Below are 26,808 nucleotides of genomic sequence, written 5' to 3' on the forward strand. Positions count from 1 at the left end.
ACTGAGAGAAGAGGAAGTGAGCAGCTCTGTGGTCACATCAAAATGAGAGACGCCCCCCCCCCCCGACCTGGTCTGTCACTCAACGTTATGAACGTGTGGACCTTCCCACGCAGTGGTTAGGTTAGGTAGAACTTTATTGATCCATGGTGGACCATCTGTCAGGTGGAGAGATCTGGTGGAGCCACCATCTGGACGGAAGGTTGTTGCTGCAGCGGTGAGGCAGCGTTGAACCCCAAACCTCGCGTGTGCGTGACCCAGATCACAGCGACACACACCTGGAGGAAGTCGGTGTTCAACGGAGGATCAACGACTCTAATGTTCATAGTGAAAATGAAACGTGGACTCGTCGAGCGAACTCGAGCACGATCGCGCTCAAGCGGCTGCTGCGGTGGAGAAATCAAGCTCCTGCACGACTCTGACCTCTGACCTCTGGAAACAAGGAAAAAGACAGAAAGAAACAAAATGGAAATAATGGTAATTTTCTTTAAATGCTACATCAGAAACTCGGGAGCATGATCTTGAAATCTTGGCTTGACTAATAATGTCTTTTACCAGTTGTTTACATTGGTAATCCAAACAAAACCATAGTATTTTGGTTAATATTTATTTTTATACATTCTTATCTTAATATTTTATGTAAAGTAAGGTAAAACTTTATTGATCCCTCAGGAGGTCTCCTTCGGGAAATTGTTTTTTCCAACAGCCAGCAATTTTCCATAAACAATACAAAATAATAAATAAAAATAAAATAAGAAGAAGAACATAAAGAGAAAAAGAACAAGATGACACAATCTAAGTCTAAAGATAAAGATAAAGAACATATATCAAAGAAAAACAACAAAGACAAAGGATACAAAGACTAACATAGAACAGAACATCAGATACTCTCACTCCACTCCTGCCCCCGAACTCGAATTGTACAATTTAATAATAGCCCGAGGAATGAACGAGTCCCTGAGTCTATTAGTGTTGCACCTGGGAAGGAGCATTCGTGCACTCATTCTGCTTCTCTGCTCACTGATGACAGTGTTCAGAGGATGACTGTCATCATCATGATGGACAGTAGTTTGTTCAGTGATCTGCTCTAAGCAACTGTCACCAGTGAGTCCAGCTTCATGCCAACCACAGAGCCAGCCCTCCTGGTCAACCTGTCCAACCTTGACACTCCTCTTGGACACATTTTGAGCATTGTATCTTAAACATACACACACACACAACCACACCTTTAACTCTCCTCACCTCCTCACACTTCAGTCGTGTCAACTCTGAGTGAGTGACAGGACATAAAACAAAAACACTTCAAACTGAAAGAAGTTAATAAGATCATCGTGTTCAAATCTGCGACCACCAACTCCCGCTCTATTGACCTCAGAGGAAACGCATTTCCTGTCGTGACATGTTGCCATGGAGACGGTTTTCTTCTGAAGACAACACAAACATGATTCATTCAAGTGATTAGATTAATTTAAACTTTTTTCTTTTTTTTTTCAGTCATAAGAATTATGAGTGAATTGATTCATTCAATTATTAGCGGCAATTTGATTTTTGGCCAACAGAGGCCGCCAGATCACCGCCACTTACCGCATATATTTTATATATTGCTATGGTTTTATTTGTCTACAGTCACTCGGCTTTAAATCAACAATTCAGAATCGTCTTGACTGAAGATTTGCTCAAATACACAAATGTTTTTGTCACTCATCCACATTTGTTTCTGTTCATCCTCTACATCCTCGACACTTCTGGGCATTTTCAACCCTAGTAAGGTTTTTTGTTTGTTTTTTGGTAAATACTTTATCCGAAATCCGAAATCCGAAAATAAAGAGAAATGTTATCTGAACATCTTTCACTCTGTTCTCGGAAATTGACACACACAAAAAATAGCGGAAGTAGCCTCCACCCTGTGGCCAGGCTCACTCTGAGATGAATCCACTGTCACACCCTAACTTTTATTTTAACATCTATTTTAAAATAATATTCGTGAAATATTGTGACAAAAACGTTCGTAAATTATTGGTAGTGAAACCAGCTAAAAAAAAGGAAACCAAACTCTTCATGTGTCGTCACTCTACATTTTAATTGTAGGCGTATTTTATTAAAGAAAATGATGTATTTTTTATTAAACGTTCGAGGTCTTTGATATGTGTTTGTGTGACGTCATGACTGGGCTCCGAGAGGCTTTCTTGTGAAGTTCAGCCCTTTTCCTGGAGCTCTATGGAAGATCTTCTTCCGCGAGAGGACTTTCTAAACCACCACAGACTTCTTCTGTCTACACACACAGTCTGGTAAGACTTTATTTCTAATATTCCGTGAAAGTGTTCCTGGTCACATGACTCGACGTGTGTTTACACTGTTAGCCAGTTAGCATGCTAGCTGCTTATCGTCACGTCGTATTTTTGGGCGATTTATTATTAAAATGTGCGACATTGTAAGAAACGATGACACAATTATATTATTATTATTATTATATTAATGGTGATTCTCTCAACTTCAACAAGACGATCTTGTCAATGAGAGGATGTCTGTGTTTAGATGTTTCTTCATAAAACATGAACTATTAAATGTTTTATCTGAGCTTCAAGAGAGACGTGTTGTGTTGTGAGTTTGGAGGAGATTAAGTTTTGTATTTTGACTCTAAACACATGTGAGTCTGCAAAAATGACCTTTCGGAAATATGCGAACTGACACAAAGTTCATAGCCTTCAGTTAATGTTTGGTTTTCACAAGAATGTCTGTTCAGTATTAACTTAGTGTCGATTAAACTTGACTTACTTTGGTTTTCTTGTGTTTCTCACGTGTGTGTGTGTGGGGGGGTGTGTGTGTGGGGGTGTGTGTGTGTGTGTGTGTGTGTGTGTGTGTGTGTGTAAGGTTTAATTACACTCTGAAATGTGTGTACAGTACAACAATGTCATTATATTGTAAAATCACTGAGTTTAAAGTAATTACAGTCTAGCATCTTTGAACACTCGTGCTATAAAAACAAACATTAAGAAAGACAGTTGGTTGTTGCTCATTTTCTTTCTTTTGTGTGTGTGTGTGTGTGTGTGTGTGTGTGTGTGTGTGTGTGTGTGTGTGTGTGTGTGTGTGTGTGTGTGTGTGTGTGTGTGTGTGTGTGTGTGTGTGTGTGAAGTCACGAGAAAAACAGTTTAACTGTGTGTTATACACAATGAAAATCACGAGAATGAAATTAGCTGCTGGATCTCTTTTTAACTCAAGCAAAAATATTTATGAGATCTAACTAAAAATACGATGAGTAAAACTACAATCTATAAATAAAAATTATTTTGCTCTCTACTAAAACTATAGTTACTTAAAAATGAATATCTCCATATAAATCTACTCTCTGGTGTGAGTTATCCATTGTTGTTTTCTACTTGTGTGTATCACGATACAGGAACAACGATACAATATATAGTGATAGTGTAGTAACAAGTATATATGTGTAGTATTGTCCAGTACTTGACTCTGGTGTTGTAGTATTTACAGACCACATGACTCTTGACGAAGTCGTAACTACTTTCATTTGTTTTCAAACCAAAATATGTCCAAACATCAGCTTTAAAAGCAGCTGGAGTCACTGTATCCTCTCGTCCTCAGTCATCGCCTGGATCTCGCAGGATTTCAATGTTCATTTAGCTGCAGAGGACGTAATGACTGCTGCCATCTAGAGGCCAGAAGTTTAATTGCAACACAAAAATGAACAAATGCTCTGAATAATTAGTTAAAAAATTGAAATGTGATTTAATAGGGAAATAAAAAATCTGTCGATCGATACTGTTCTGCCCCTGGCATTGAAAGGGTATGTTGTTCTTAACGTGTGTGGGATACGTGTCTGTACCTTTAAGAGGGAATGCTCTAAGGGAGGGGCTGCTAGTTAAGTGACTGGAAGTCACCTGCACATTATTCACGTAGAGAGCATGCAGGAACAACAGTTTGATCAGCTCTTCCATTAAGATCTAGTTCTTCATCTTCTTGTTTGTTAAAGCAACGTCTAAGTATTATCTTTATTTTCCATGTGTTGGATTATAGATTTACCGTTGTATGCTTACTGTTTAGCTTTATTAATACCTGCCTTATGTTTGTACCGTCTTTACAGTTTCACGAAATTACCATTAAACTACATAAGTAATCCTCAACACGCTGTGGAGTTTTTTGGGAAACGTTTAGCTGATTGGAGAGTTAGCTTGCCTGGCTAGCGAGCCCAATACGTTATTGTGACAAACATCTGGATGTATATTTTTTAACTGCCGTATGGTTTCCACAGAGATGCTCCAGTCACGTGACTCAGCGTCCAGAGCTGCCACGTTCTACCTTCTCGTGTCCATCAGTCTTGGACCGGCCTCTGTAGTGCTGGGTGAGTGACCAGGACGAGACGCTCGTGGTTTGGTGTCTAAATTCATTCATTCATTTCCCCCCCCCCCCCGACAGCTCAAGACTGCCCCAAACCTCTCTCGGGACCCAACATGAATTTGAAGGACAAAGACATCGTTCTGGATTCGTTCCCGAACGGCACCAGAGCCACGTTTGAGTGCGTCTATGGTTACGAGGGGGGCGAAGGAAGTCGATTTATCACCTGCACGGCCGGGAGCTGGAGTGCTCTGACGCTGCAGTGCGACAGTAAAGATTTTGTACCTCTTTTTTTTTTTTTAGCATGTTAATCAGAAAAAACTCATATTTTTGAGTGGTTAACTTCCCAGCATGCCGAGCACCACAAGACCGTCTGTCCAGACCTAATGTTTATTATTTTCAGGAAAATACTGCGGCGCTCCTCCAACTCTTTTAAACGGCAACATTGACGTCTCCAGAGGGGTCCAGCACGGAGATAAAGCCTCCGTCCGCTGTAATGTCGGGTGAGTCACGTCCTCGGATAAGATGCTTTTTAGGGGAAATCTGTCACTAGATCAGTTCACTAGAAGAAAAAGACAAAACATACAAAAAACACTTTGTGTAAAAACAAACAATAAATAGGATTAAAATAGCAAAACAAAAAAATGAATGATACTAGATTAATAATCATTACATTGAAACAGTAATAAAATAATAATAAATATATCGGAAACAATAAACACTAGTACACATGCACACACTACAGAAGTACAAAAGTGTTGGGGGGGTCGGGGGGGTCATAAACACTAATAAAGAACAACACAAATAATAGATTTGTATTAAAATTAAAAACGTAACTCTATTGGAAAGTGTACAGAGAGGGAGGCGTGACGATCATGTTTTACTTTTATTTGAGCATCTGTTTAAAATCCCAAAATGTTATACTTGTAAACAAATTGATAAGAAAGTTTATCTTTTCCCATTTCTATCATTTCTTTGTGTTTTGTTTGACTTAAACTCTGTGTTTTTAAAAGAGGAAGTTGACTTTGTTACTCTTTTGAAATGAGCTTATTATATAAGTAAGTAAGTAAGTAAGTAATATTTATTTATATAGCGCTTTTCGAGACCAGGGTCACAAAGCGCTTAAACAATCAAAACAATACTCAAAACAGTACATACTTCAAAGATCAAGACAACACCGAGAACAACACAGGAGTTCGAGAAATTCAAGGAAAAGCCTGAACAAATAGAAACGTCTTAAGATGTTTCTTAAAGGAGTCAGTAGATCCATCAAGAGCAAAGAGAGAGAAGATCGTTCCAAAGCTTAGGAGCAACAGCCTGAAAAGATTTCTCTCCTCTGGTCCTGAGCCGTGTGCATGGAACCATAAGTAGATTCTGATCCACAGACCTCAGAGCCCGAGCTGGGGTGTAAGGCTGGATCAGATCAGTGATGTAAGGAGGAGCCTGACCATGAATAGATCTGAAAGTAAGAACCAGAATTTTAAAGTTGATCCTGAAAGAAACTGGAAGCCAGTGAAGAGTTTTAAGGATCGGAGAAATGTGAGTTCTTCTACTAGAGCGGGTCAGAATTCTCGCTGCAGAGTTTTGTATCAACTGCAGACGAGACACATCCTTCTTGTTAAGACATGAAAACAAACTGTTACAATAGTCCAGACGAGAAGAAACAAACGCATGGATTATAAGATCCAGATCATGTTGTGACAACATTTTCCTAAGTTTAGAGATTTTTCTCAGTTGAAGGAAACAGTTTCTGGTCAGTTTTCTGCAGTGTTGAACAAGAGACATGTCTTTATCAAATACAACACCCAGGTTTCTCAGGCTCAGTTTGACAGACTGACCTAAGTCAGCTATAAAATAGGCTTTTTTTATCATTTAATTTTTTTTTTAGATGTGAAGCTGCTTTGGTTCAGTTTTCTAATTCTTATTAAGTTTGTTATCTTTGACCAACATTTGTTCCCTTCATGTGTTCTCAGCTTCAACAGATATGGAACGGCTGAACTCTCGTGTGACAACGGAGACTGGACGCCGCACCCGCCCGTGTGTGAAGGTTGGTCAGCTGCACATGTCACATGACCTCAGGCGTCTCACGACCTCCGTCTTGACAGCGGTGGATTGCAATCCGCCGCCTACGCCTAAGAACGCCACCTACGGCCCGATCAAAGAGAAATACAAGTTCGGCGAAACCATCCAGTACCAGTGTCTGAAGGACCACGATCTGAACGGATCCAGGTCCAGCTCGTGTTCCGAGGACAAGACCTTCAAGCCTGCGCCGCCGCTCTGTCCACGTGAGTGCCGCTCGTCTGTTTCTGTGGCGTCTCTGATGGCGGCGTCTGCCCAGCGCAGTGGTCAGCTGTCCGGACCTGGACGTGGATAACGCGGACGTGAGGGGGTCGCGGCCTCCGCACAGACACCGGGCCAGCGTGACCGTCACCTGCAGCCAGGGGTTCAAGCTGCTGGGATCTTCAAACCTGATCTGTGGCATCAACAGTCGGTGGTCGGCGGAGATCCCTTCCTGTCGACGTGAGACCCCCACCGGTGAGTGTGTTGACGTGTCGCCACGCCTACTATTTATTGTGTTGGTTTAAATTGTGTTAACTCTGTTGTGCTGCTCAGTCTGCGATAAGATACTTTAAAATTTCTCTTCACCGACTAAACACGATAAATGACCCTCTCTTGGACTCACTCCCTCTTAGTGAACTCATCACTGCGGCAGCATGCTTGATTGACCTTTGACCTTAACTCTTGACTCAAGAGCTTGATCTGGTCTGTGTTTCGGCTGCATCGACTTCAATCTTCATATCTTTCATCTTTTTACTCCTGCGGCGCAAACAAACGTACTTCCCTCTCGCCGCGCCGTTAAGTAACGAAATTGTAATTGTTTGTGCAGTGAAGACGACGCGCTCGCCCACCACGGTTACGCCAGGTGGGTAACATCGTGTTTTAATCCAAGTGATTCTCGTTGTCGTTCGATTCTCCTTCAGTATTATGTTGACTGGCCCAAAGAAGCTGCGATTATTGTTGATTTAAATGTTGGAACTGTTTTTTTTACACACGTAGTTTAATCGTTTTATAACACAAATCCAAAACTAAATTTTACAAATGTAGAATTTTTTAATTCGTGGCTTTTAAAATGAAGTATAAAATGTTGTTAAAGTAGCACACGGTTCAGGACCAGAGGAGATAAATCCTAAGCTTTGGAACGATCTTCCTCTCTCTTTGCTCTTGATGGATCTACTGACTCCTTTAAGAAACATCTTAAGACGTTTCTATTTGTTCAGGCTTTTCCTTGATTTTTGGGAACTCCTGTTGTGTTATCAGTTTTATCTTGACCTTTAAAATGTATACTTTATTGAATATTGTTTTGATTGTTTAAGCGCTTTCTGACCCTGGTCTGGAAAAGCGCTATACAAATAAAAATGACTTACTTACTTACAAATGCCAAAAGGACAAAGAGTTACTTCATCAAACCTTCAGCCAATCATGCGACACCGAGACGATCATGTGACTGGGTAGCCATGGGAAAAGACATTCAAATATTTTGCCAGTGCCAAAGATAACAACAAGCAATAGAAAAAACATTGAGGCAGCCATTGTTAAATTTGACCGATAAATACGGTTTGTATTGATAAACGTTTCCATCACCGTCAGTCACTGAAGGATCAGCGTCACGAACACGTTTGCGTCCACGCTGTCCGCCCGGAGAAACTTAATTGTAGTCCGAGACCAGCAATCATCCCACGGTCGGAGCAGAGACGAGGTTCTCACGCGTTGTTTTCATGTCAACAGCAGCAGAGTCTCCTCCGACAACATGTCTCACTGTTGCTTTTGATTTCCCAGCAGGTGAAACGACGCCCCCTACAGGTGAAACTACGCCCCCTACAGGTAAAACTACGCCCCCTACAGGTGAGTTTCTTGACTCCTCTCTTTGACGTGGCGTTGTCGTGTGACTCTCTGTGTTGCAGGCGAGGCCCCCAACACCTGGTCCTTGGGCCTTGGTATCGCTTTAGGCGGTGAGTTCAACCAGGAAGTATTGTTTTGTTGATGATGTCACGGCAAAGTTTTAAAAAACTTCTCTTTTGTGTCAACGGTTTGTGGCCGTTGATGGTTTCTGTTTACATTCGTCAGAAATCAACAGTGTTGGGAGTAAAACGTTATTATGTAACACATTACAGTCAAATATGTTCATTATTACTGTGATTTAAACAGGGTTATTACTGCTTATGCTAACATTGGAAAATTGTGAATTTAAATTTTAATTATTATCTATTTTCACGTGCGAACGATGGATGATTAGAACCTTATTTTATCGCTCCTTGAAAATGAATGAACGATGGTTAAACGATGCATTCAAGGACGATGGGATCGCTATGGTGCGTTCAAGGACGTGATACGCGAAACACTGTATTAATTCACTGGAAAATTAAACCACAGAAAACGTATGTTTACAAAAGTTGCATTAAAAGAAAAAAAAAGCTGTTTTTCAGGCGATAAGACATAAAAGTTTAATTTGTGGTTTTGTTTCTTAAGGCCTTTTGATTTGATTTTTGTATTTGTTTATTTAATTTATGGTTATTTATTTTTCCCTTCTAATCTAAACTTATACTGGTTCATAAACTTCTCGCTTGATTACAAAAAAGTTTCTCTCCCTGGTAACTAGTTACTTTGGAAGTAACTTAAAGTAACCAAGTAACTTTTGAAAGGAGTAACTATAACTAAGTTGCTATTTAAAAGTAACTTGCCCAACACTGTAGATCAGTGAGCAGCTGCAGAACCTTCTTTCACCATCAAAACTGCTTCTGAATGGACTCAATAGAACCGGAACTCAGAGGGAGAAGCGATGATGTCATCGTCGCCTGGAGAGACCAGTCACTATTGTGTTGAAAAGGAAATTAGATGTTATCGTATAAACTGTTTTCTCTATCCTGCCACACCCTCCTTTGTCTATTGACTTCACGTTGTGTTGCTCACGAGCTGATGAAGCGTCACAAGGTCGTCGTCGTCCTCTCAGTGACCACTAGGTGGCGCTCTCTTTAATAAATACCTTAAGAAACCTTACATTTTTTAATCGGAGAGCGCCACCTACTGGGAACCAGCTTCATCGGCTCATCGACGCGGCTGACTCGGAGGTCAGGGATGACTTTTGGGTTGTGGGTTTGAATCCCGCCACGGCGGCACAGAAAGGCTGTGATCTGGATGTGTCTTCACGATAACCTCTGTCTCCTCGTTGTAGTCCTGGCCGTCATCGCCATCGTCTCGTTCTTCGGATGCTATTACGGTGGATTCCCAGTGTTCATCAGGAAAAACGTCGGGTAAAAGCTTGACTCGCTTCTTCTCCTCTTGGGTGCCGAGCGGCTCTTCTGCTTCTTTCATCCTGTCGAGATAAGATCTCTGTCGTCTTCATAACAAGCAGCGAGACCATCACTAAAGTTAGTTTCCACCTCGTAGAAGCATTAAAAACACATGTTTAAAAACATCGATTTGAGTCGAAGAAGATTCTTCGTCGCCGTGAACGCCGACCTCGTCTCACTCTTGCTCTGCTGGGCTTCACTTTCCGGCTCCTCCTCCTCCTCCTCCTCTCTCTGAACACCTGAAGGAAAGATTTTAAACGACTCGTTGTTGGATTTCAGCTCTCGGAAAAATAACTATGTCCTTGAGGGCGTCGAAGAACGAGAGACTGTCGACCTTTCGGTAAGATCGCCGACACACGACGATTGGGTTGGGTGGATTTCGGCTGATGATTTTTGACGAACGGGATTCAAACCCATGACCTCTTGTCGTGTCGCTTTCACGCCAGATGAAACGTGAAGATTTGAGATTGAACAACTTTATTTCCTCTCATACAGCGGCAAGCGGAGTCATGTTGATGCAGCAGTTCTGGACGTGACTGCGCTTCCTTTTCCCGGAGAATGGCCACGAATATACCGGCGTTCATCGGAAATCATGTCATTATTCTGTCTACTCAGCTTTCCGTGAGAGAATCGCACGACAACCTTACAAACGCATATTCGTAGCGTAGCTGCATTTATGGCTTACGTCCAGAAGGGGGCAGTGTTTAACACGAGCTTGACGTTGTTACTGTTGCCTTTAATCCTGCAGCTGCTTCACGGATTGAAAAACTTTATTTAGTTATTGACTCTTTAAGTGTCGATCAGTATTGGAACAATAATAACGTTTATTACGACTGAATAACCAGGACTGTTGAATTAAAAACACATCTGACCAAACCATAGATACATTTGACAATGAATGTTCCTAATTGTTGGTATAAAAATTAAAAGGACGGTAAATACGAAATGCACTAGAAAGGCGCTATACTATATAAATAGATTATTATTATTATTATTATTATTATTACTTATTGTTAAACTGAGGCACTTCTTACTCGTTTGAGATCCGCTCATAAGTGAAGGCTTTCGTCTCTTAACATGTATTTATTGGTCATTTGTTTGACTGCTTTGTTTAGCTGTACGTGGATGTGAAAATAAAACCCCACTTCACAGTCTTTGTGGTTTGATTGGTTCTATCACACAAGGGGCAATTTTATTTGTATTTTTTTTTTTTAATGAACTTCTATTTAATGTCCTTAATGATGCTTATTTGAATTGGTTATGTTGACTTAAACATTTTTGTAAAGTTTGTTCACGCTCCATTTACTTTTGCTTATTTGATTTGCAGTTGTTGCTATTGGTTACTAATATGTATTAAAGAGGTGCAATTAAGAAACATATATACGTGATCAGTACAATACAAAATCCTATTTTGACCAGTTTACGAACGAGAATTCTTTTTTTCTTTCTATCATAACGTTGTTTCTGATGGTTGGTTTCGGTAAAATGACAGTTATTTCTCATTACCAGTCGGAAAATAAACGCACACATTTCCAAATTCATAAATAAAACTGACCGGCAAGTGTTTTCACGACCGTTTCCTGACGTCATAATAAACACTTGACCGTTACTTTTCCACTTCTCACAGTGGGCCCTTTGTACTTGATCTTATTTTGAAATATCTAGCCGGAAGTGTGTAATGAAGCGAACCTTTTTATCTCCTATATATTTAATATTATAATTAGTGTATTTCACTTTAATAAACAAATTGACGAATAACTTTTTTAATTTGTGTATATAATTATATTCTTATTAAGTTATTGTGCGTTGTTTACGCCGAAAGGTTGGTTAATTCTGAAAGTGCCACCGGAAACCCGAAATAAGAATACTCGTCTGTGATTGGTCGACGGGCAACATTTGAACTGCAAGGCGCACTCCACCGACAGGGAGGAGGAGGCTCGACTTAAAGCACAGTTTTATGAACATAACTAATAAAAGAAGACGACGTTTGGAACACGAGTTATTCATTTAACCGATAACAGTCGTTGTCAAGTAAGTGAAATACTTAAGATTATGTTTTTGGAACATTTAGGCGGTGAGATCAAACGATGCTAATGTTAGCTTGAGTGTGTAGCGGTTTAGTCGGTTAACTATTGATATTAATGTGACTTTCAATTGATCATTTACTTTTCTGTTGACATTTTAACTCGAAGGAACGGCTAGAGATTGTCTTCTGTATGATCTGTTTGTGATGTTTATGTGCCAAAAACATATTTCTTAAGTGTGATTTTGAACAAACGGAAGTAAAAGTATGATATTGAATAGAGAGATATTTAAAGTGAAGAGGAGAAGAGAAACAACAACAAAAAAACTTAAAATGCTCCATTTTGACAGTAAAATACACAAACCCCTTAAAGATATAACCTTTGATGTCACTTGATCCAAACCTGCTTGTTTTTCATGAAGCATTGAAATCCTCCTGCAGAAACATGGACACCGCAGTGATGGACCTTCAGGGTTTATACGACAAACTCTTGACGCAGGTGGAGCTTCTCAATCATAGCGTGGAGCCCAGTGAGTTCCTAAATCACATCTACCAACTAAATATGAGCCAAATAATGAACATAAATACATCGTACATCTCGTCTGCCTCAGGCTTCATCCAGATGGCGGAGAACTTCGAGAGTTGTCGGCGTCAGTGGTTGAGGTCCGAGCAGGATCTGGGCTCCTGTAAGGAGGTCCTCACCAAAGCCGAGACGGAGCGCGGCGCCCTGGAGGTGAAGCTGAAGCACGCTCGCAACCAGGTGGACGTGGAGATCCGGCGGCGGCAGAAGGCGGAGGCCGACTGCGAGAAGCTGGTACGACTATAAGTCCAGTAGCTCGTGTTAAATACCTGCTGAAACTTCACAAAACTGACTGAATTTAATGTCAAACCGCATTAAAAGGCCGTGGATTTCAACCTTAAGTAACCCTTAAACTCGCTGCTTCGTCTCCAGGACCGACAGATCCAGCTCATCCGGGACCTTCTGACCAGCGACGGGTCCAACAGCATCCAGCTGAGCGCGGAGCAGCGTTCCGCTCTGGCCTTCCTCGGCACCAACGCTCCGGCCGCGGCCAACATGAACACCAGCCACAGGTCGGACTCCAAACTCTGCTCCTAAAACGAAACATCTCGTCTCACCTGAGGATTTTTTTTCAGACTGACCACCATCGATGAATCCGCCTCCATCTTGTCCGACATCAGCTACGACAAGACCGACGACTCTCTGGTGAGTGTGAGCGGCACCAGGACCTTCTTTATCCTTCGCTGTCTCAACCTAATGTGTGACAGGACTGGGACTCGTCCAACGTGAGGACAATGCGACTGAAGAAGCGAGAGAAGAGAGTATGGTTTGTTGATCACTGCCTTTGTCTGTTGAGGAATTAAACCTTTTGTCTTGTTGTCTTCAGCGCTCGTCCAGGGCTATGGTGGACGGTCCACAACGCACATCGAAGAGGTCTCGGTCCACCGGCCTGACGGCAGATCGGGTGAGTGTCTCTACTATAACCGAAGCAGAAACATTGTTTTATAGAGGTGTGTATTGGAAGGGAACCGGTTGCAAAACGGGGTCAACGCTAAGATGTATTTCAAGGATACATTTGTAGTATTGTTGAGTACTTGACTCTGGTGTTGTAGTATTTACAGACCACATGACTCTTGACGAAGTCATAACTGCTTTAATTTGTTTTCAAACCAAATTATGTCCAAACATCAGTTTTAAAAGCTTCTGGAGTCACTGTATCCTCTCGTCCTCAGTCATAGCTCTCTAGATCCCTTGGCAAGAATGTGGCGATGCGTATATTTGATATAGTGTTGGATACAGGGTCAACAATAAAATGTATCGTGATAGTGTAGTAACAAGTATATATGTGTAGTATTGTCCAGTACTTGACTCTGGTGTTGTGATAGTGTAGTAATAAGTATATATGTGTAGTATTGTCGAGTACTTGACTCTGATGTTGTGATAGTGTAGTAACAAGTATATATGTGTAGTATTGTCGAGTACTTGACTCTGATGTTGTGATAGTGTAGTAACAAGTATATATGTGTAGTATTGTCCAGTACTTGACTCTGGTGTTGTGATAGTGTAGTAACAAGTATATATGTGTAGTATTGTCCAGTACTTGACTCTGATGTTGTGATAGTGTAGTAACAAGTATATATGTGTAGTATTGTCCAGTACTTGACTCTGGTGTTGTAATATTTACAGACCACACGACTCTTGACGAAGTTGTAACTGCTTTCATTTGTTTTCAAACCAAAATATGTCCAAACATAAGCTTTAAAATCTGCTGGAGTCACTGTATCCTCTGGTCCTCAGTCATTGCGAGGATTTGATTGTTCCTTTTAGCTGCAGAGGACGTGATGGCTGTGGCCATCTGGTGGCAGGGAATTTAATTTCAACACAAAAATGAACAAGCACTGTGAATATTTGCATGTTAATTAAAAAAAAATAATTTAATTTTAGAAACTGTCGACATATAAATCTTATCTATAAAACAAAAAAAAAATTACTTGAAGTAAAAAAAATATTTTTAATTATCTATACATTGCTGTAAAATATCGATACTGTATCGTTTCACAATTTCTTTTATTTTAATTCCAGGCGAACGAGACTCTGGTGACCAAGACCACCGTGACGGTTCCCGCTGACGGGGGACCCGTTGAGGCCGTCTCCACCATTGAGACGGTCCCGTACTGGACCCGCAGCCGCAGAAGGACCGGTGAGTCTCCGTTCATTTGCTTTTGCCAAAAACCTCTTTATCTCAAGGTCATGTGATCAGAAATAAAACGTATTGAGTTTCACTCTTTAAGAAAATTCTTATGAACCTTTTTAATGTTTTTTTTTTAAGTGTGTTTAACTCAACTGTGCTGATGTGTGTGTGTGATGAGCAGCGGTTCAGGACTGGGACTCCGCCTCGGTCACCTCCGAGGAGGCCTTCAAACTCCCGAGTGTTCCTCAGCCAGAGAGGAGAGCTGCTCCGAGCACACCACAGCGCGGCGGCACCGTCCGTCCGCACGACTTCGTGTCCAAAACGGTGAGTTAAACTGAAAAACGTGGTACAGTTGTGTAGTAGAACACATGATGAGCAAGATTTTATCTCTTTTTTCTAATTAATATACATTCAATATATAAGTGACGTTTCAGTGCAGGATTTAAGAGACTGTTTTCAGTGAACTAATGTAATGTTAAGATAAAAATGTGTTTAAAATTGTCTCTAAACTCAATTTTATTGCAAATAGTATTTTGAACTTTGTCTCTTTATTATAGTAACTCAGATATAATTGATGGATGCTCAACTGAACAGCAGGGGGCAGTAGCTGTTCTCTGACAACACACTATTGGCGTAAAGAAGACGCTGCAGTTTTATTACAAAGAGAATGAAGAATCCTTCAAAGGGTTTCTGGATCCAGATGGTAATCTGGAAAAACACCAAGAACGAACTTCCTGGAGATGAACTGATGCATCGAACCTCTAGTTGATTTCAGAACTTGTTTTCTTGACCAGCTTTGACCTTCTCCGCCCAAAGGTCATCAAGCCTGAGTCGTGCGTGCCGTGTGGAAAGAGGATCAAGTTCGGGAAGATCTCCCTGAAGTGCCGGGACTGCAGGGTGGTCTCTCACCCGGAGTGCCAGAGTCGCTGCCCGCTGCCCTGCATCCCCAACCCGTGTGCCACGCCCGTGAAGATCGGAGAGGTGGGTGTGACCCCCCTGTTTAACCCCCCGGTGCTGACGGTGTGTTTGCAGGGCACTCTGGCCAACTATGTTCCCGAGACCTCCCCCATGATCCCCCCTCTGGTGGTCCACTGCGTCAGCGAGATCGATCAGAGAGGCCTGCAGGAGGTGAGAAGAAGAAGAGACCCGTAGATGACGGAGGTTTTGTTAAAACCCAGCGTTCCCTCCAGGACGGCCTGTACCGTCGCTCCGGCGCCGACCGGACCGTGAAGGACCTGAAGGAGAAGTTCCTGCGCAGCAAAACCATCCCGGTCCTGAGCAAGGTGGACGACATCCACGCCATCACCGGCCTGCTGAAGGACTTCCTGAGGAACCTGAAGGAGCCGCTGCTGACCTTCAGGCTGAACCGGGCCTTCATGGAAGCGGCCGAAGTGACGGACGACGACAACAGCAAGGCTCAGATGTACCAGACGGTCGCTGACCTGCCGCAGCCCAACAGAGACACGCTGGCCTTCCTGGCGCTGCACCTGCAGAGGTGAGACACCGACCAGTAGATGACGCATCATGACGGTCAAAACCATCTTTTTCTCACCAATATAAACATGCAAGTGACCCCGAGCTGCCGTCGACCAATGAGGAGCGCGGGTTTTGGTCATGTGACTCAGACGGTCGACTTTGGTGTCAATAAAGTTTTGAGACTTTGATCGCAACGACTCACAAGCTTTTGAGAACGCTTAAGTACTAATGCATGTTTTACGTTGTTCGTAAATAACAGAATACATGTGTAGTGAGCTTCCTCCACGAGGCTCTATAGTACTACCGTTCACGAAGTAATACCACAGACTCGCCAAGTAATACTACGATGCTTTGACCAACCTTTTTATTATTTTTATAAAAAATCAGTTCAAGGTCAGTGAGTCATACCAGTATTAATACACAAAACCTATAAGATACTACTTCTAAAGAGTTTTAAATGCTCCTTATAGTCTAGAAAATATGGTAAATGAAGTTCTGTGTTTTTTTAGTTATGCTATAATAAAGTATTTAAAGTGGTTCTTGGACTTTGCTGTAATAAGATAAGATCTCCAGAGGAATTATTGATCTAATCGAAGGTGTTTGAATGGAGACGGGACCCTCTGGTGGTTGTATAGTGCGACTGCATGTAACCGGTTACACGACGGTTACGAGCCTCGACTACACGAGTAGAAAACGTTGACGCCGCTCGTGTCTCCTCCAGGGTCGCCGACAGCAGAGTAACAAAGATGAACGCCAGCAACCTGGCCCGGGTGTTCGGCCCGACCATCGTGGGTCACGCCATCCCCGACCCCGACCCCATGACCATGCTGCAGGACACCAAGCGCCAGCCCAAGGTGAAGCTTTGATTCCGTCGTACGATCACGAGTCTGACTCGGCGCCGACGTCCCCTCAGGTGGTGGAGCGTCTGCTCGCTCTGCCGTCCAGCTACTGGGCTCAGTTTGTGACGGCGGACAAGGAGAACCTGAACCGGGAGAACCTGGTCTTCGAGAACGCCAACTGTTACACGCCCGGACACAGTGAGTGTTTGCGATCCTGACGCTCGTCGGTGAGTTTGAACTCACGTCCAAGCGTGTGTTTCAGTGAGTATCCTGGGACCCCTGACCACCCCGGAGCACCAGCTGGTCAAGACCCCCTCGTCCAGCTCCCTGTCCCAGCGCGTGATGTCCAGCCTGACCCCTCGGTGAGAGCCGGACCTCCTCCTCGTGGTCCTCCTCATGGTGTTCCCGTCGTGTCTCACGCTCGTGTTTCTCTTCCAGGTTCGGGAGTAAAAGCAAGTCGGCGTCCGCCATTTCCCGCCAGGGGAAGTTCTTTGCGTCTCCTCTCCTGAAGTAAACTTTTCATGTTGTTTCTTCGTTCCATGTGTGTCGTAGCGCCCCCTGCAGGACGTTTGATCATATGTTTTTTTTATGAAGTTTTGTGATTTTTACGATCAGTACTTGAGCTCATGTGTCACTCAGAAGTGAAAGGACTGATTTTAAACATTTCAATGTTTTTCTTTTTAATAGTTTTATCTCGTTTTTTGACCTCGGTTGTCATGACAACAGGCTTGTTACTTCCGACACGTTTGCAAACACTTTTAAATCTTCAATCAGTTTCAAGAATAGTTGTTAAAAAAGATACTGAATAAGCAACTTGTGAGCGGATTGAAGTGTTTTTCTTGTATATTCTGGTTTAAAAGAAGTTGATCCACAGCTTTGTGTCACTTTATCTATTTAAATTGGCAGAAATAAACCTGTATTGGACCATCTTTGTTTCTGTGCAGTTCTTCTTGTTGAGTTAACAACCATTATGGGATGTTTAAACCGTCATTTTTGAGTTGCTGGTTTAAACACTTCTCAACAAAAGGTGAAGCAGCAAATTTCTCAAGTCGAAGTTAGTTTTGTCGCGAGTTTGTTAAACCAAATTGGAAACAAATGATTCTACATCATAGTGTTCAGCCCTCTAACCGAGCTTCGCTATTGGTTAATCCTCGACGCTGCCTTGTTAATTAACCAATAGTGACGCTCGGATAGAGGGCTGAACACTATTCGTAATAATATATATCATAAGTTATAGAACAAATAACTCAGGGGTTCGTGTCTTTGTTATACGGACAGTCGCCATCTACTGGCCAACAACGGGAAGGCGTCATAACATACATTTGGTTTAATAAAGTATTTTAAAAGAGATTCATAATAATAGGTTGGTATTATTAAATATCTAAATATCCTTGAAATATCGATCATTATTTTTATTTGCTGACTTTAAACTGGAGAGAAGAGAATAAGTTGTATTTTATTTTGGAATGTATATATTAATCACAAAAATCCAGTGAAAGACTTTATTTTTAGAAACTGTTCGACAAAAAAAAAATCTACAAAAGGCATCAGGAAAAGTGGGCTCAGAACCGGGGCCAGAGCACCGGAGTGTTGCGCACGTACTCCTGGAAATCCGGGTCGGAACCCCAGCGCTTCGCGGCCTGCCGCTCCAGGATGGGGATCCCGCTGACGTAGCTCAACAGGAACCAGACGAAGACCGGCGAGGCGGCGCTCAGGTGCTGCCAGCCCTGGAACACGGAGGAGGCCGAGAGCCAGAGTCCGGACCACTGCAGGATCTCGCCCAGGTAGTTGGGGTGTCTGCTGAGGGCCCAGAGTCCGCTCCGGATGAACCTCCCCTGAGAGACCAGTCGTTTAGAGGCTCACGGGAGAAGATGCTGATTTTCTTACCGCGTTGTTCGGGTCCGACTTGAAGATCCACTTCTGTTGGTCCGCGATCGCTTCAGTGGCGAAACCGAGACCCCACAGGGCCCAGCCCGCGTAGTCCCGGGGTCCGAGGGCCACGTCCCGCTTCTCTGTGTTCAACATCAACGTCGGCAGCAGCGTCATGAAGACCCACAGAGCTGGATGAAGTACACACATCAGAACCCACACAGTCCAAGGTATCAAGATAGTCGGAGTGTGATGGAAATACTGATACAATTAAATATTTCAATATTTTATACTGTATTTATATATATTTTTTCAAACCATTTTACTTTAATCATGGTTCTTTTATGGTTTATATTTTAATAAAGTGTGATGTTTATATTTAAACCACAAACAAAAATGTATATTTATATATAAAAATGTATAAACGTTTTTGCATTTGTTCATTTTTGTGTTGCAATTCAACTTCCGGCCGCCAGATGGCAGCTGATATAACAAACAACGCAGTTAACTCTGGCGATGACTGAGGACAAGCTGATACAGTTGACTCCAGCAACTTATACTCAGGCTGTTTATATTTTTGTGTTGCAATTAAGTTGTAATAGTCATTACGTCGTCCCAACGCTAAAGAGACAATGAAATCCCACAACATCCCTTGGTGACTGAGGACGAGAGGATACAGTGAGTCCAGCAGCTTTTAAAGCTGATGTTTGGACATATTTTGGTTTGAAAACAAATGAAATCAGTTACGACTTCATCAAGAGTCATGTTGTCTGTAAATACTGCAACACCAGAGTCAAGTACTGGACAATACTACACATATATATTTGTTACTACACTATCACGATATATCGTATCATTGTTCATGTATCGTGCGACGTATCGTATCAACAGATTCTTGATAACACACACTCCTACGAGCGAGTTTGTCAGTGAGAGGGTGTGTATCAAACTGGGTTAATGAGTCACAGGAACTTGGACCCGGATCCGCTCAAAGACTCAAAGACTCCGGTACCTTGGACGTTCCAGAAGACGAAGAAAGTCGCAGGATTGTCTCGGGCCTTGTCGAACCTGTGGTCGCGCCCGTCCTTCAGGATCCGCGCGAACAGGAAGGTTCCGAGCCTGCGGGGGGGGGGGGGGTGGCAGTGGTCAGCACTGATTAACCAGACCCTGCCTCAGGAACCCACCTGAGACCCCACGCTGTCACCAGGCCCGTCTGCACGCGCTGCCTCGCGCCACCGGCTCCGCCCCAGTAGCGGCTCAGGTGGGCCAGGAGGACGAAGGTGCCGGATCCTGCGGGAGGAGGGCGGGGACAATCAATGTTTTACCCAGAAGTCTGCAGGGTCCGAAGGTGAAGGGTGAAGACAGAGACGCGGCAGAGGGCGAGCAGACTGGACTCCAAGCATTTCAGGTGAGAGACGTCTGCGGGTTTCGTCATCCTTGGATTCTTTTTCGTCACTTTCTGGAGCTTCTGCTCTCGCTTGTCGGACGTTAAATATGTGATGACGGTTCTGTTCCTGACTCTCCTGGACCTGCTTATAAATCAAAAGACTGTAAACTATTCAAAGAGTTTTTCAACTCACTTCCTCTTGAACTCTTATCCTGATCCACGTCTCTTTTGAGGATCCACGACTGTCGGAATTTACAAACTAATTCAACTATTTACTTAAAAAATGATCACTTTTTAATTTAACCAAGAGTTTAAATCTAAATAGTTTATCAATAAGAAACGTTTAATATTATTTTGCAGTTTCTTTTTTTATTTATTAATTTCATTGTTGACGTAATCTGAATTATTTTAATTTAAAATGGATTGTTTTCATTAGATTTTTCATTTTCACACACATTAATTCGCACTAATATTTATATTTTCATGTATTTTTTTCCATCATTGTTCTCCTTCTTTACTTAGGAACTTAGTTGACTTAAGTGTCGTTACTTTATAGACGCAATTCATCTTGTGATGGAGGGGGCGTGGCTTCACCAACACGCTTCACTTCTCCCACTTACAAACACGGGAGTCCCTGAACGCACCATCGTAGTTTTTTAAATCACGAAATACTAATAACTTGTTAAAAAAAACGATTGGAATTAAATGTTTTCATTGAATCGATCATTAAATCGATCGGCGTGGATCAGTAGCTTCGATAGTAGGAGGAGCTTCAGTCGTTTCGTAAGAAACTCGTTTTGTAACTATGACCCAGGAATTACTTTATACATCATTATTTATACAAGTATCGATATTTTTAGGGTTTTAAGATTACTGTATCTATTTGTTATCGATTATTCAAGCGATGTAAAAAACAACAACATTTATTTAAAAATAAAAACATTAAAATAAGGCTCGTGTTGCGTTCAAGTTACCTGCCAAATCGTAGAACTTTTCGGTTTTCAACGCGGTCGCCAGAGCCCAGCCGACCCACTGGACCCCCAGGTCCGCCAGCGCGCACCTCAGCAGCGTGTTGCCCATCATCGTCTCCTGCAGAAGATCCAAAGTGGGCCGGAGAGTCACGGAACCACTCCTTTGGACCCGAACACCGCGAGGGGCAAAGTTCGCCGCGAAGGATTTTTGTCTGAACGAGATTACACCCGTTTTGTCTAATCCAGCGATTGATGACCCGAGCCATAAAAATAACTTTGTATCATCCCAATATAACTTGATTAATTATATTTAAACAAAGATAAAAAGTTTGATTAAATAACAACATAACCTTCACATTTAAAATATTTATTATTTAACATTGTATGTTAGTTTTCTTATTGAAAATCAATTATAAACGACTGGTTTATATCTTGGAGATAAATGCACATGTTTGTATTGTGATTAAACTCTTATCCGTCCACATTAAAAACCAGGTTTATTTCTTCACTGTGTCTAGAGTGAGGAGGTTCTGGATGTTCTCTTGTTCTTCAGCATCAACTCCAGTCATGTCGGACAGTCCTCGTGGAGGTTCAGGAGACTTTGCTAAGAAGGTCCAGCGTCAGATCAGCAGGGGCAGAGAGAAGGTGAGCAGCCTTGGGTACGATTCCCTGCCTTGCTCGGGGGTTCAGTGTGTGATCGTGCGTGTGTGTGTGTGTGTGTGATCGTGTGTGTGTGTGTTCAGGTCCTGCAGAGACTCGGGAAGACGGTGGAGACCAGAGACGAGGAGTTCGACCTTTGTCTGCAAAGTTTCAATGAACAGCAGGTGATGATTAACTGTTGTGAGGTTAATGAGCTGTGGAGGACACACACACACACACACACACACACGTGCACACACACATTCCTTCAATATCTGCGGCACATGTTATTGACGGACACACACACACACACATTCACTGGATCATTGACACTTTCACGCTTGTGATCCACAGAGCGATGGAAACAGGATCTACAAGGATCTGAGAAACTACATCAACGCCATCAGAGGTCAGAGGTCAAAACACTGTTTGGTTCGGAGGCTTTATTTGTCAACAACTTATTTCCATCTCTCTTTTATTGATCCTTCTTAAAAACACCTTTTTATCTCTTAATAACAATTTCAACCTAAAAAAAATTGTTTTGTTTTTCGTTCTTTTTCTTTTTAAATACTTTTTATAAACAAGCTTTTGTTTTTATTTGTTTGTTCTTTTTAACGTATGTTTTACTTGTTCAATTTGTTGACACAATGCTTTATTTGTGCTTGTTTATTAAACTGGTTTGTGTTTGTGTTTGTTTGTTTACAACACTTGTTTGTGTTTGTTTACAACTCTTGTTTGTTTAATCTATTTACAATACTTGTTGTATTTGTGTTTGTTTATTAATCTTGTTTGTGTTTGTTTATTTGTTGACAAAACTTATTTATTTGTGTTTGTTTGTTTATTTGTTGACACCGCTTGCTTATTTTTGTTTATTTGTTGACAACACTTCTTTGTTTGTTTATAAAACTGGTTTGTGTTTGTTTATTTGTTGACAACACTGGCTTATTTTGTTTGTGGACAACACTTGCTTGTTTATTAGACTTATTTCATTAGTTCACAGATGTTTTTTGTTTGTTTTAAACAGTTAAACTAAAGTGACGATGATGGTTTTGTCTCTAAACCCAGACATGCGTGAAGCCTCCAGGAGACTCGCTCAGTCCATGTTCGACGTGTACGAGGACGACTGGGCGGGACAGGAAGACATGGGGGCCATTGTGGAGGTCAGAGGTCAACGTCAGAGTCGTTTTGAAAACGTAAAACCATCGTCGTCTCTGTCAGGGGGAGGACCTGCTGTGGAACGACTACGAGGTGAAGATGCTGGACCAGGTGGTCAGAACCATGGAGTCCTACGTCAGCCAGTTCCCGGATGTCAAGGTGAGCCTTCGCTGGTGTTGAATATGCAACAGTTGTGTTAACATTATTAATGTAATTATTTAAAAAAAAGACCTTCAATGATGAAGATGCTGCTTTATTTACCACAATATTGATCATAAAGTAAATTTTAAAACTAATACGTGTTGAGAAACAAATGTAAACCATGTATTTATGAAGTAAAACACGCACATATGAGTTTAAAAAACTCCTGAATATCATATTTTTAGGACAAAGTGGCGAAACGCGGGCGGAAGCTGACGGACTACGATTCCTGCCGCCACCAGCTGGAGGCGCTGCAGACCTCCAAGAAGAGAGACGACATCAAAATCAAAAAGGTTCTTCAATTTATCGCAAACTAACTAAACATTTTTTAAAAGACAAGACAGCATTTTTTCTTCTTTATATATTTCTTATAAAACGTCTTCATTTAACTTTTTTTAACATGTGTGTTTCAATTATTTGTAATTTCTAAATCGTTATCTGTGTTTAATATACATTTAGGTTATTTAAATTTTTTTTTTTAATCTATCATACCTTATATGTTTTTATACTGGAATCACTTTTTAAAATCTATTTTTTTTTTGTATAAAAACTCAAAATTAAACTTGTTATTTCTCTCTTCAGGCAGAAGAAGAGATGAAAATTGCCAGAAGCGTCTATGAAGGCATCAACAGCGAGTTGAAGGAGGAACTTCCTGTCGTCCACGACAGGTGCGACTCCTCTCCTCCTCTTCACCTCTCCTCCTCTCCACTCCTTCCTCTCCTCCTCTCCTCCACTCCCTCTCCCCTCCTCTCCTCCGCTCCTCCACTCCTTCCTCTCCTCCTCTCCTCTACTCCTCCTCTCCTCCTCTCCTCCACTCCTCTCCTCCTCTCCTCCTCTCCTCCACATCTCCACTCCTCTCCTCCTCTCCTCCTCTCCTCCGCTCCTCCGCTCCTCCACTCCTCCTCTCCACTCCTCCACTCCTCCACTCCCTCTCCCCTCCTCTCCTCCGCTCCTCCACTCCTTCCTCTCCTCCTCTCCTCCTCTCCTCCTCTCCTCTACTCCTCCGTTCCTCCACTCCTCCTCTCCTCCACTCCTCCACTCATCCTCTCCTCCTCTCCTCTACTCCTCCTCTCCTCCTCTCCTCCGCTCCTCCACTCCTCCTCTCCTCCTCTCCTCCTCTCCTCCACTCCTCCACTCCCTCTCCCCTCCTCTCCTCCTCTCCTCCGCTCCTCCACTCCTCCTCTCCTCCTCTCCACTCCTTCCTCTCCTCCACTCCTCCACTCCCTCTCCCCTCCTCTCCTCCACTCCTCCACTCCTCCTCTCCTCCACTCCTCCTCTCCTCCACTCCTCCTCTCCTTCTCTCCTCCTCTCCTCCACTCCTCCACTCCTCCACCTCTTTTTCTCAAAACCCGTTTCTCCTCCAGTCGGATCGGCTGCTACTTGTCCGTCTTCTCCTCCGTGTCCAACCTGCGAGAGATCTTCTACAAAGAGATGAAGACGGTGAGAGTCGAGCGATCCACGAGGTCACACAAAGGTCACACAAAGGTCACACAAAGGTCACAATACGTTGAACGTGTGGTTTCCAGATCAACATGGACACACTGAACGTGATCAAGGAGCTGCAGATGCAACATCCGGACAAAATGTTTTCCGTGAAGGGGATCAGCCGGTGAGACTTGGACCTCCTGGTCCTCCTCGGGTTCTCCTCGCGGTTGTTGTTGAAACGAGAATGTTCCAGGTACGGATCCCTGAGGAGACGCACCCTGATGTCACCGAAGGCCTGGAAGTCCAGCTTCTCCGAGTTCCACCGGAGCTACAACCCCCGAGGATCGCTGAGGTCCAGCTTCAGGTCTCCGGACAAACCCCGTCACGGCACGTTGCCCCGCGTGAGCTCCGGCAGCCTGGCGGTCTCTCTGCACTCCCCCACTCTGGAGAGTCCCAGCAGCCACCCCAGAGAACTGGACGAGGATCTGAGCCTCAGTCCTGAGAGCGAAGCCGAGAAGATCCAGGATCCTCCGGTGGAGGAACGTCCGGCAGCAGCCGAGCAGAAGGAGCCCGAGGAGAAGGAGGAGGAGGAGGACAGCGACAGCAGCTGTGGACTGGACCGCTCCAGCGACTCAGAGAGTCTGGACCTGCAGCTGTCCGGAGAGGTGGACGCTCTTCGTATCGAGGAGGACGACGACTCACCTGGAGACCACAGACACAACGGGCTGGAGAACGGAGAGGTGGCCAAGAAGGAGGTTCTTCACAAGGTCTCACTTTGATTCCTGAACAACAAACATATAATGGATGTTTTAACAGCATGAACATAAAGTGTGTATCGAGCTTTAGAAATCAATTTGTGTTGATAATAATACTGTAAATAAACGAGTATATAGTAGAAATGTACGAATTAAATAATAACAACAGTAATAATGTATAATAATATTATGTATTTATGTGATATCTGCCTAAAATATGCATTTTTATTACTATACTATATCATTTTTAGTGTTAATAGACCAAAAATGTTATTTATTGCTATGAGTTATTATATATATTTATGGGATCTGTGTAGAAATATCTGATTTAAACTAAAGAAGACTTTATTTCTAGTTATTTATAATGTATTTGTTACTTTTTATGTTCACATTATTACATAATATAATGTAGGGTTGAAAGTAAAAAAATCAACTCGATTAATATTTGATTCACTTTTTCAATACCACAAGTAAAAAAAAAGACCCTAAAAGGTGAAATTAATATATTTCATGAACAACAAAAATGTAAAATAAAAAACCTCTGTTATTAAATGTAAGTATTAACAGAACCACAAGTTAAATATATTTTATAATAAATAAATTCTCTTTCCTTCTCCTCGTCCAGGACGCTACGTCTGACAAATCTGACTCCAAGAGTACAGTCGTCTGAAGACGCCAAGGTTTGGCTGTCAATCCTCACAAGCCCCGCCCACTTCTGTGTGATGACCTGCGACACGTTTCAAGTGTGTGTGTGTGTGTCGAGTGTGTGTGTGTCGAGTGTGTGTGTGACTGATCCCAGCAGCTGCAGCACAGCCAAGAGTCCAGTGTCGTAGACTGTCTTCCTCTCACCTGCTGTCCTCCGTCAGACACGCCCATGTTTACACACCTGGTCCACGAGCGCCGACTCTGATTCCTCCTGATTTTAAACACTCGAGTCACATGACACTGTAATAACTACACGTTTATTATTATAACTTAAACTCCAGCGTGTTTTATTATTGTTTTGTGCAACAGGATCCCATTGATTTGACATGAACACGTTTGTTTCGATGGATGAAAACCATTTTTAAATGTATATTTTAATCGTACGACTGTTGATCGAGTCGAACACGTTTGTCAAATGTGTGATAAGAAAATAAACGTTTTTGTTTTAAACAAGGATTCTGTGAGAGTCAGTCAAGGTCAAAGAGGTCTCACTCTGAGCAGAAATCACAGGAACACTTTGTTTTGTGTTTTTTTTTGCTCTTGGTTTAGTGGAAGTGTTTATTCTATGAGTGTAAAGTGTGTTTTTATCTGCAGCTGTGTCGAGGGTGATGTTAGGAAACTGCCATCAAAGAAGTTTTAGTCTTAATTTGTGACTAAATTTAGGAATTTGTTTGTGTTTAAAAAAAAAAGTTTTTTTAACACAAACATTTTTTCTTAACAATCAGTTTGAATGGACGCGTCCATTTACAGATCAAGGATCGAAGAACAGAGAAAAAACAGTCAAATGTAGATCACGGGGTCACACAAAGGTCACAAGGGTCAAACAAGGTAGTAGGTATTACGTATCGAGCCAAGATGTAATGATTCGACAAAAGAAAAAAGTTGAGATATTGCGATGTCGAAAACAAAACTAATTTGAGTAAGAAATGTGTATTTAGAGAGTCATGCACTTGAGAA

The 26,808-nt window shown here is 42.4% G+C and overlaps 4 protein-coding genes across 14 annotated transcripts; 3 read left to right on the forward strand and 1 right to left on the reverse strand.

Moving 5' to 3' along the window:
• The first annotated feature begins 1,919 nt into the window (after window positions 1–1,919).
• On the forward strand, window positions 1,920–10,849 carry LOC148059053 (membrane cofactor protein-like). 11 transcript variants are annotated; one of them, XM_087782013.1, is made up of 13 exons: window positions 1,920–2,285; window positions 4,265–4,354; window positions 4,429–4,617; window positions 4,751–4,850; window positions 6,321–6,394; window positions 6,453–6,632; window positions 6,691–6,882; window positions 7,235–7,270; window positions 8,188–8,250; window positions 8,310–8,357; window positions 9,578–9,656; window positions 9,975–10,035; window positions 10,191–10,849. In XM_087782013.1, the coding sequence occupies exons 2-13, from the start codon at window positions 4,267–4,269 to the stop codon at window positions 10,209–10,211; spliced, it is 1,131 nt and encodes a 376-aa protein (XP_087638139.1). In that variant the 5' UTR covers window positions 1,920–2,285; window positions 4,265–4,266; the 3' UTR covers window positions 10,212–10,849. The 11 variants fall into 11 exon arrangements, with proteins under 11 accessions (XP_087638139.1, XP_087638141.1, XP_087638138.1 ...); XM_087782015.1 differs by having other exon boundaries at window positions 8,188–8,229; XM_087782012.1 differs by having other exon boundaries at window positions 1,921–2,285; window positions 8,185–8,250.
• A 758-nt stretch (window positions 10,850–11,607) lies between these two features.
• racgap1 (Rac GTPase activating protein 1) lies at window positions 11,608–17,662 on the forward strand. The gene is made up of 16 exons (XM_087781117.1): window positions 11,608–11,726; window positions 12,160–12,248; window positions 12,330–12,532; window positions 12,671–12,810; window positions 12,874–12,943; window positions 13,006–13,059; window positions 13,125–13,202; window positions 14,321–14,438; window positions 14,611–14,753; window positions 15,246–15,410; window positions 15,462–15,557; window positions 15,620–15,924; window positions 16,627–16,759; window positions 16,819–16,942; window positions 17,007–17,106; window positions 17,183–17,662. The coding sequence occupies exons 2-16, from the start codon at window positions 12,164–12,166 to the stop codon at window positions 17,256–17,258; spliced, it is 1,890 nt and encodes a 629-aa protein (XP_087637243.1). The 5' UTR covers window positions 11,608–11,726; window positions 12,160–12,163; the 3' UTR covers window positions 17,259–17,662.
• Window positions 17,663–18,232: 570 nt separating this feature from the next.
• On the reverse strand, window positions 18,233–21,116 carry LOC148059055 (uncharacterized). The gene is made up of 5 exons (XM_087782105.1): window positions 20,975–21,116; window positions 19,798–19,903; window positions 19,626–19,732; window positions 18,632–18,804; window positions 18,233–18,579 (listed from the first exon to the last, which is right to left on the reverse strand). Exons 1-5 carry the CDS (start codon window positions 21,081–21,083, stop codon window positions 18,307–18,309), a joined length of 768 nt encoding a protein of 255 aa, XP_087638231.1. The 5' UTR covers window positions 21,084–21,116; the 3' UTR covers window positions 18,233–18,306.
• Window positions 19,901–26,296, forward strand: bin2a (bridging integrator 2a). The gene is made up of 12 exons (XM_087782104.1): window positions 19,901–20,021; window positions 21,490–21,616; window positions 21,715–21,795; window positions 21,965–22,019; window positions 22,676–22,770; window positions 22,829–22,924; window positions 23,152–23,259; window positions 23,549–23,634; window positions 24,331–24,406; window positions 24,493–24,575; window positions 24,645–25,158; window positions 25,772–26,296. The coding sequence occupies exons 2-12, from the start codon at window positions 21,506–21,508 to the stop codon at window positions 25,814–25,816; spliced, it is 1,350 nt and encodes a 449-aa protein (XP_087638230.1). The 5' UTR covers window positions 19,901–20,021; window positions 21,490–21,505; the 3' UTR covers window positions 25,817–26,296.
• Window positions 26,297–26,808: the final 512 nt, after the last annotated feature.

The sequence above is a fragment of the Callionymus lyra genome, chromosome 19 (genome assembly GCF_982586985.1).
Source record: "Callionymus lyra chromosome 19, fCalLyr1.hap1.1, whole genome shotgun sequence".
Classification (NCBI taxonomy): Eukaryota; Metazoa; Chordata; class Actinopteri; order Syngnathiformes; family Callionymidae; genus Callionymus; species Callionymus lyra.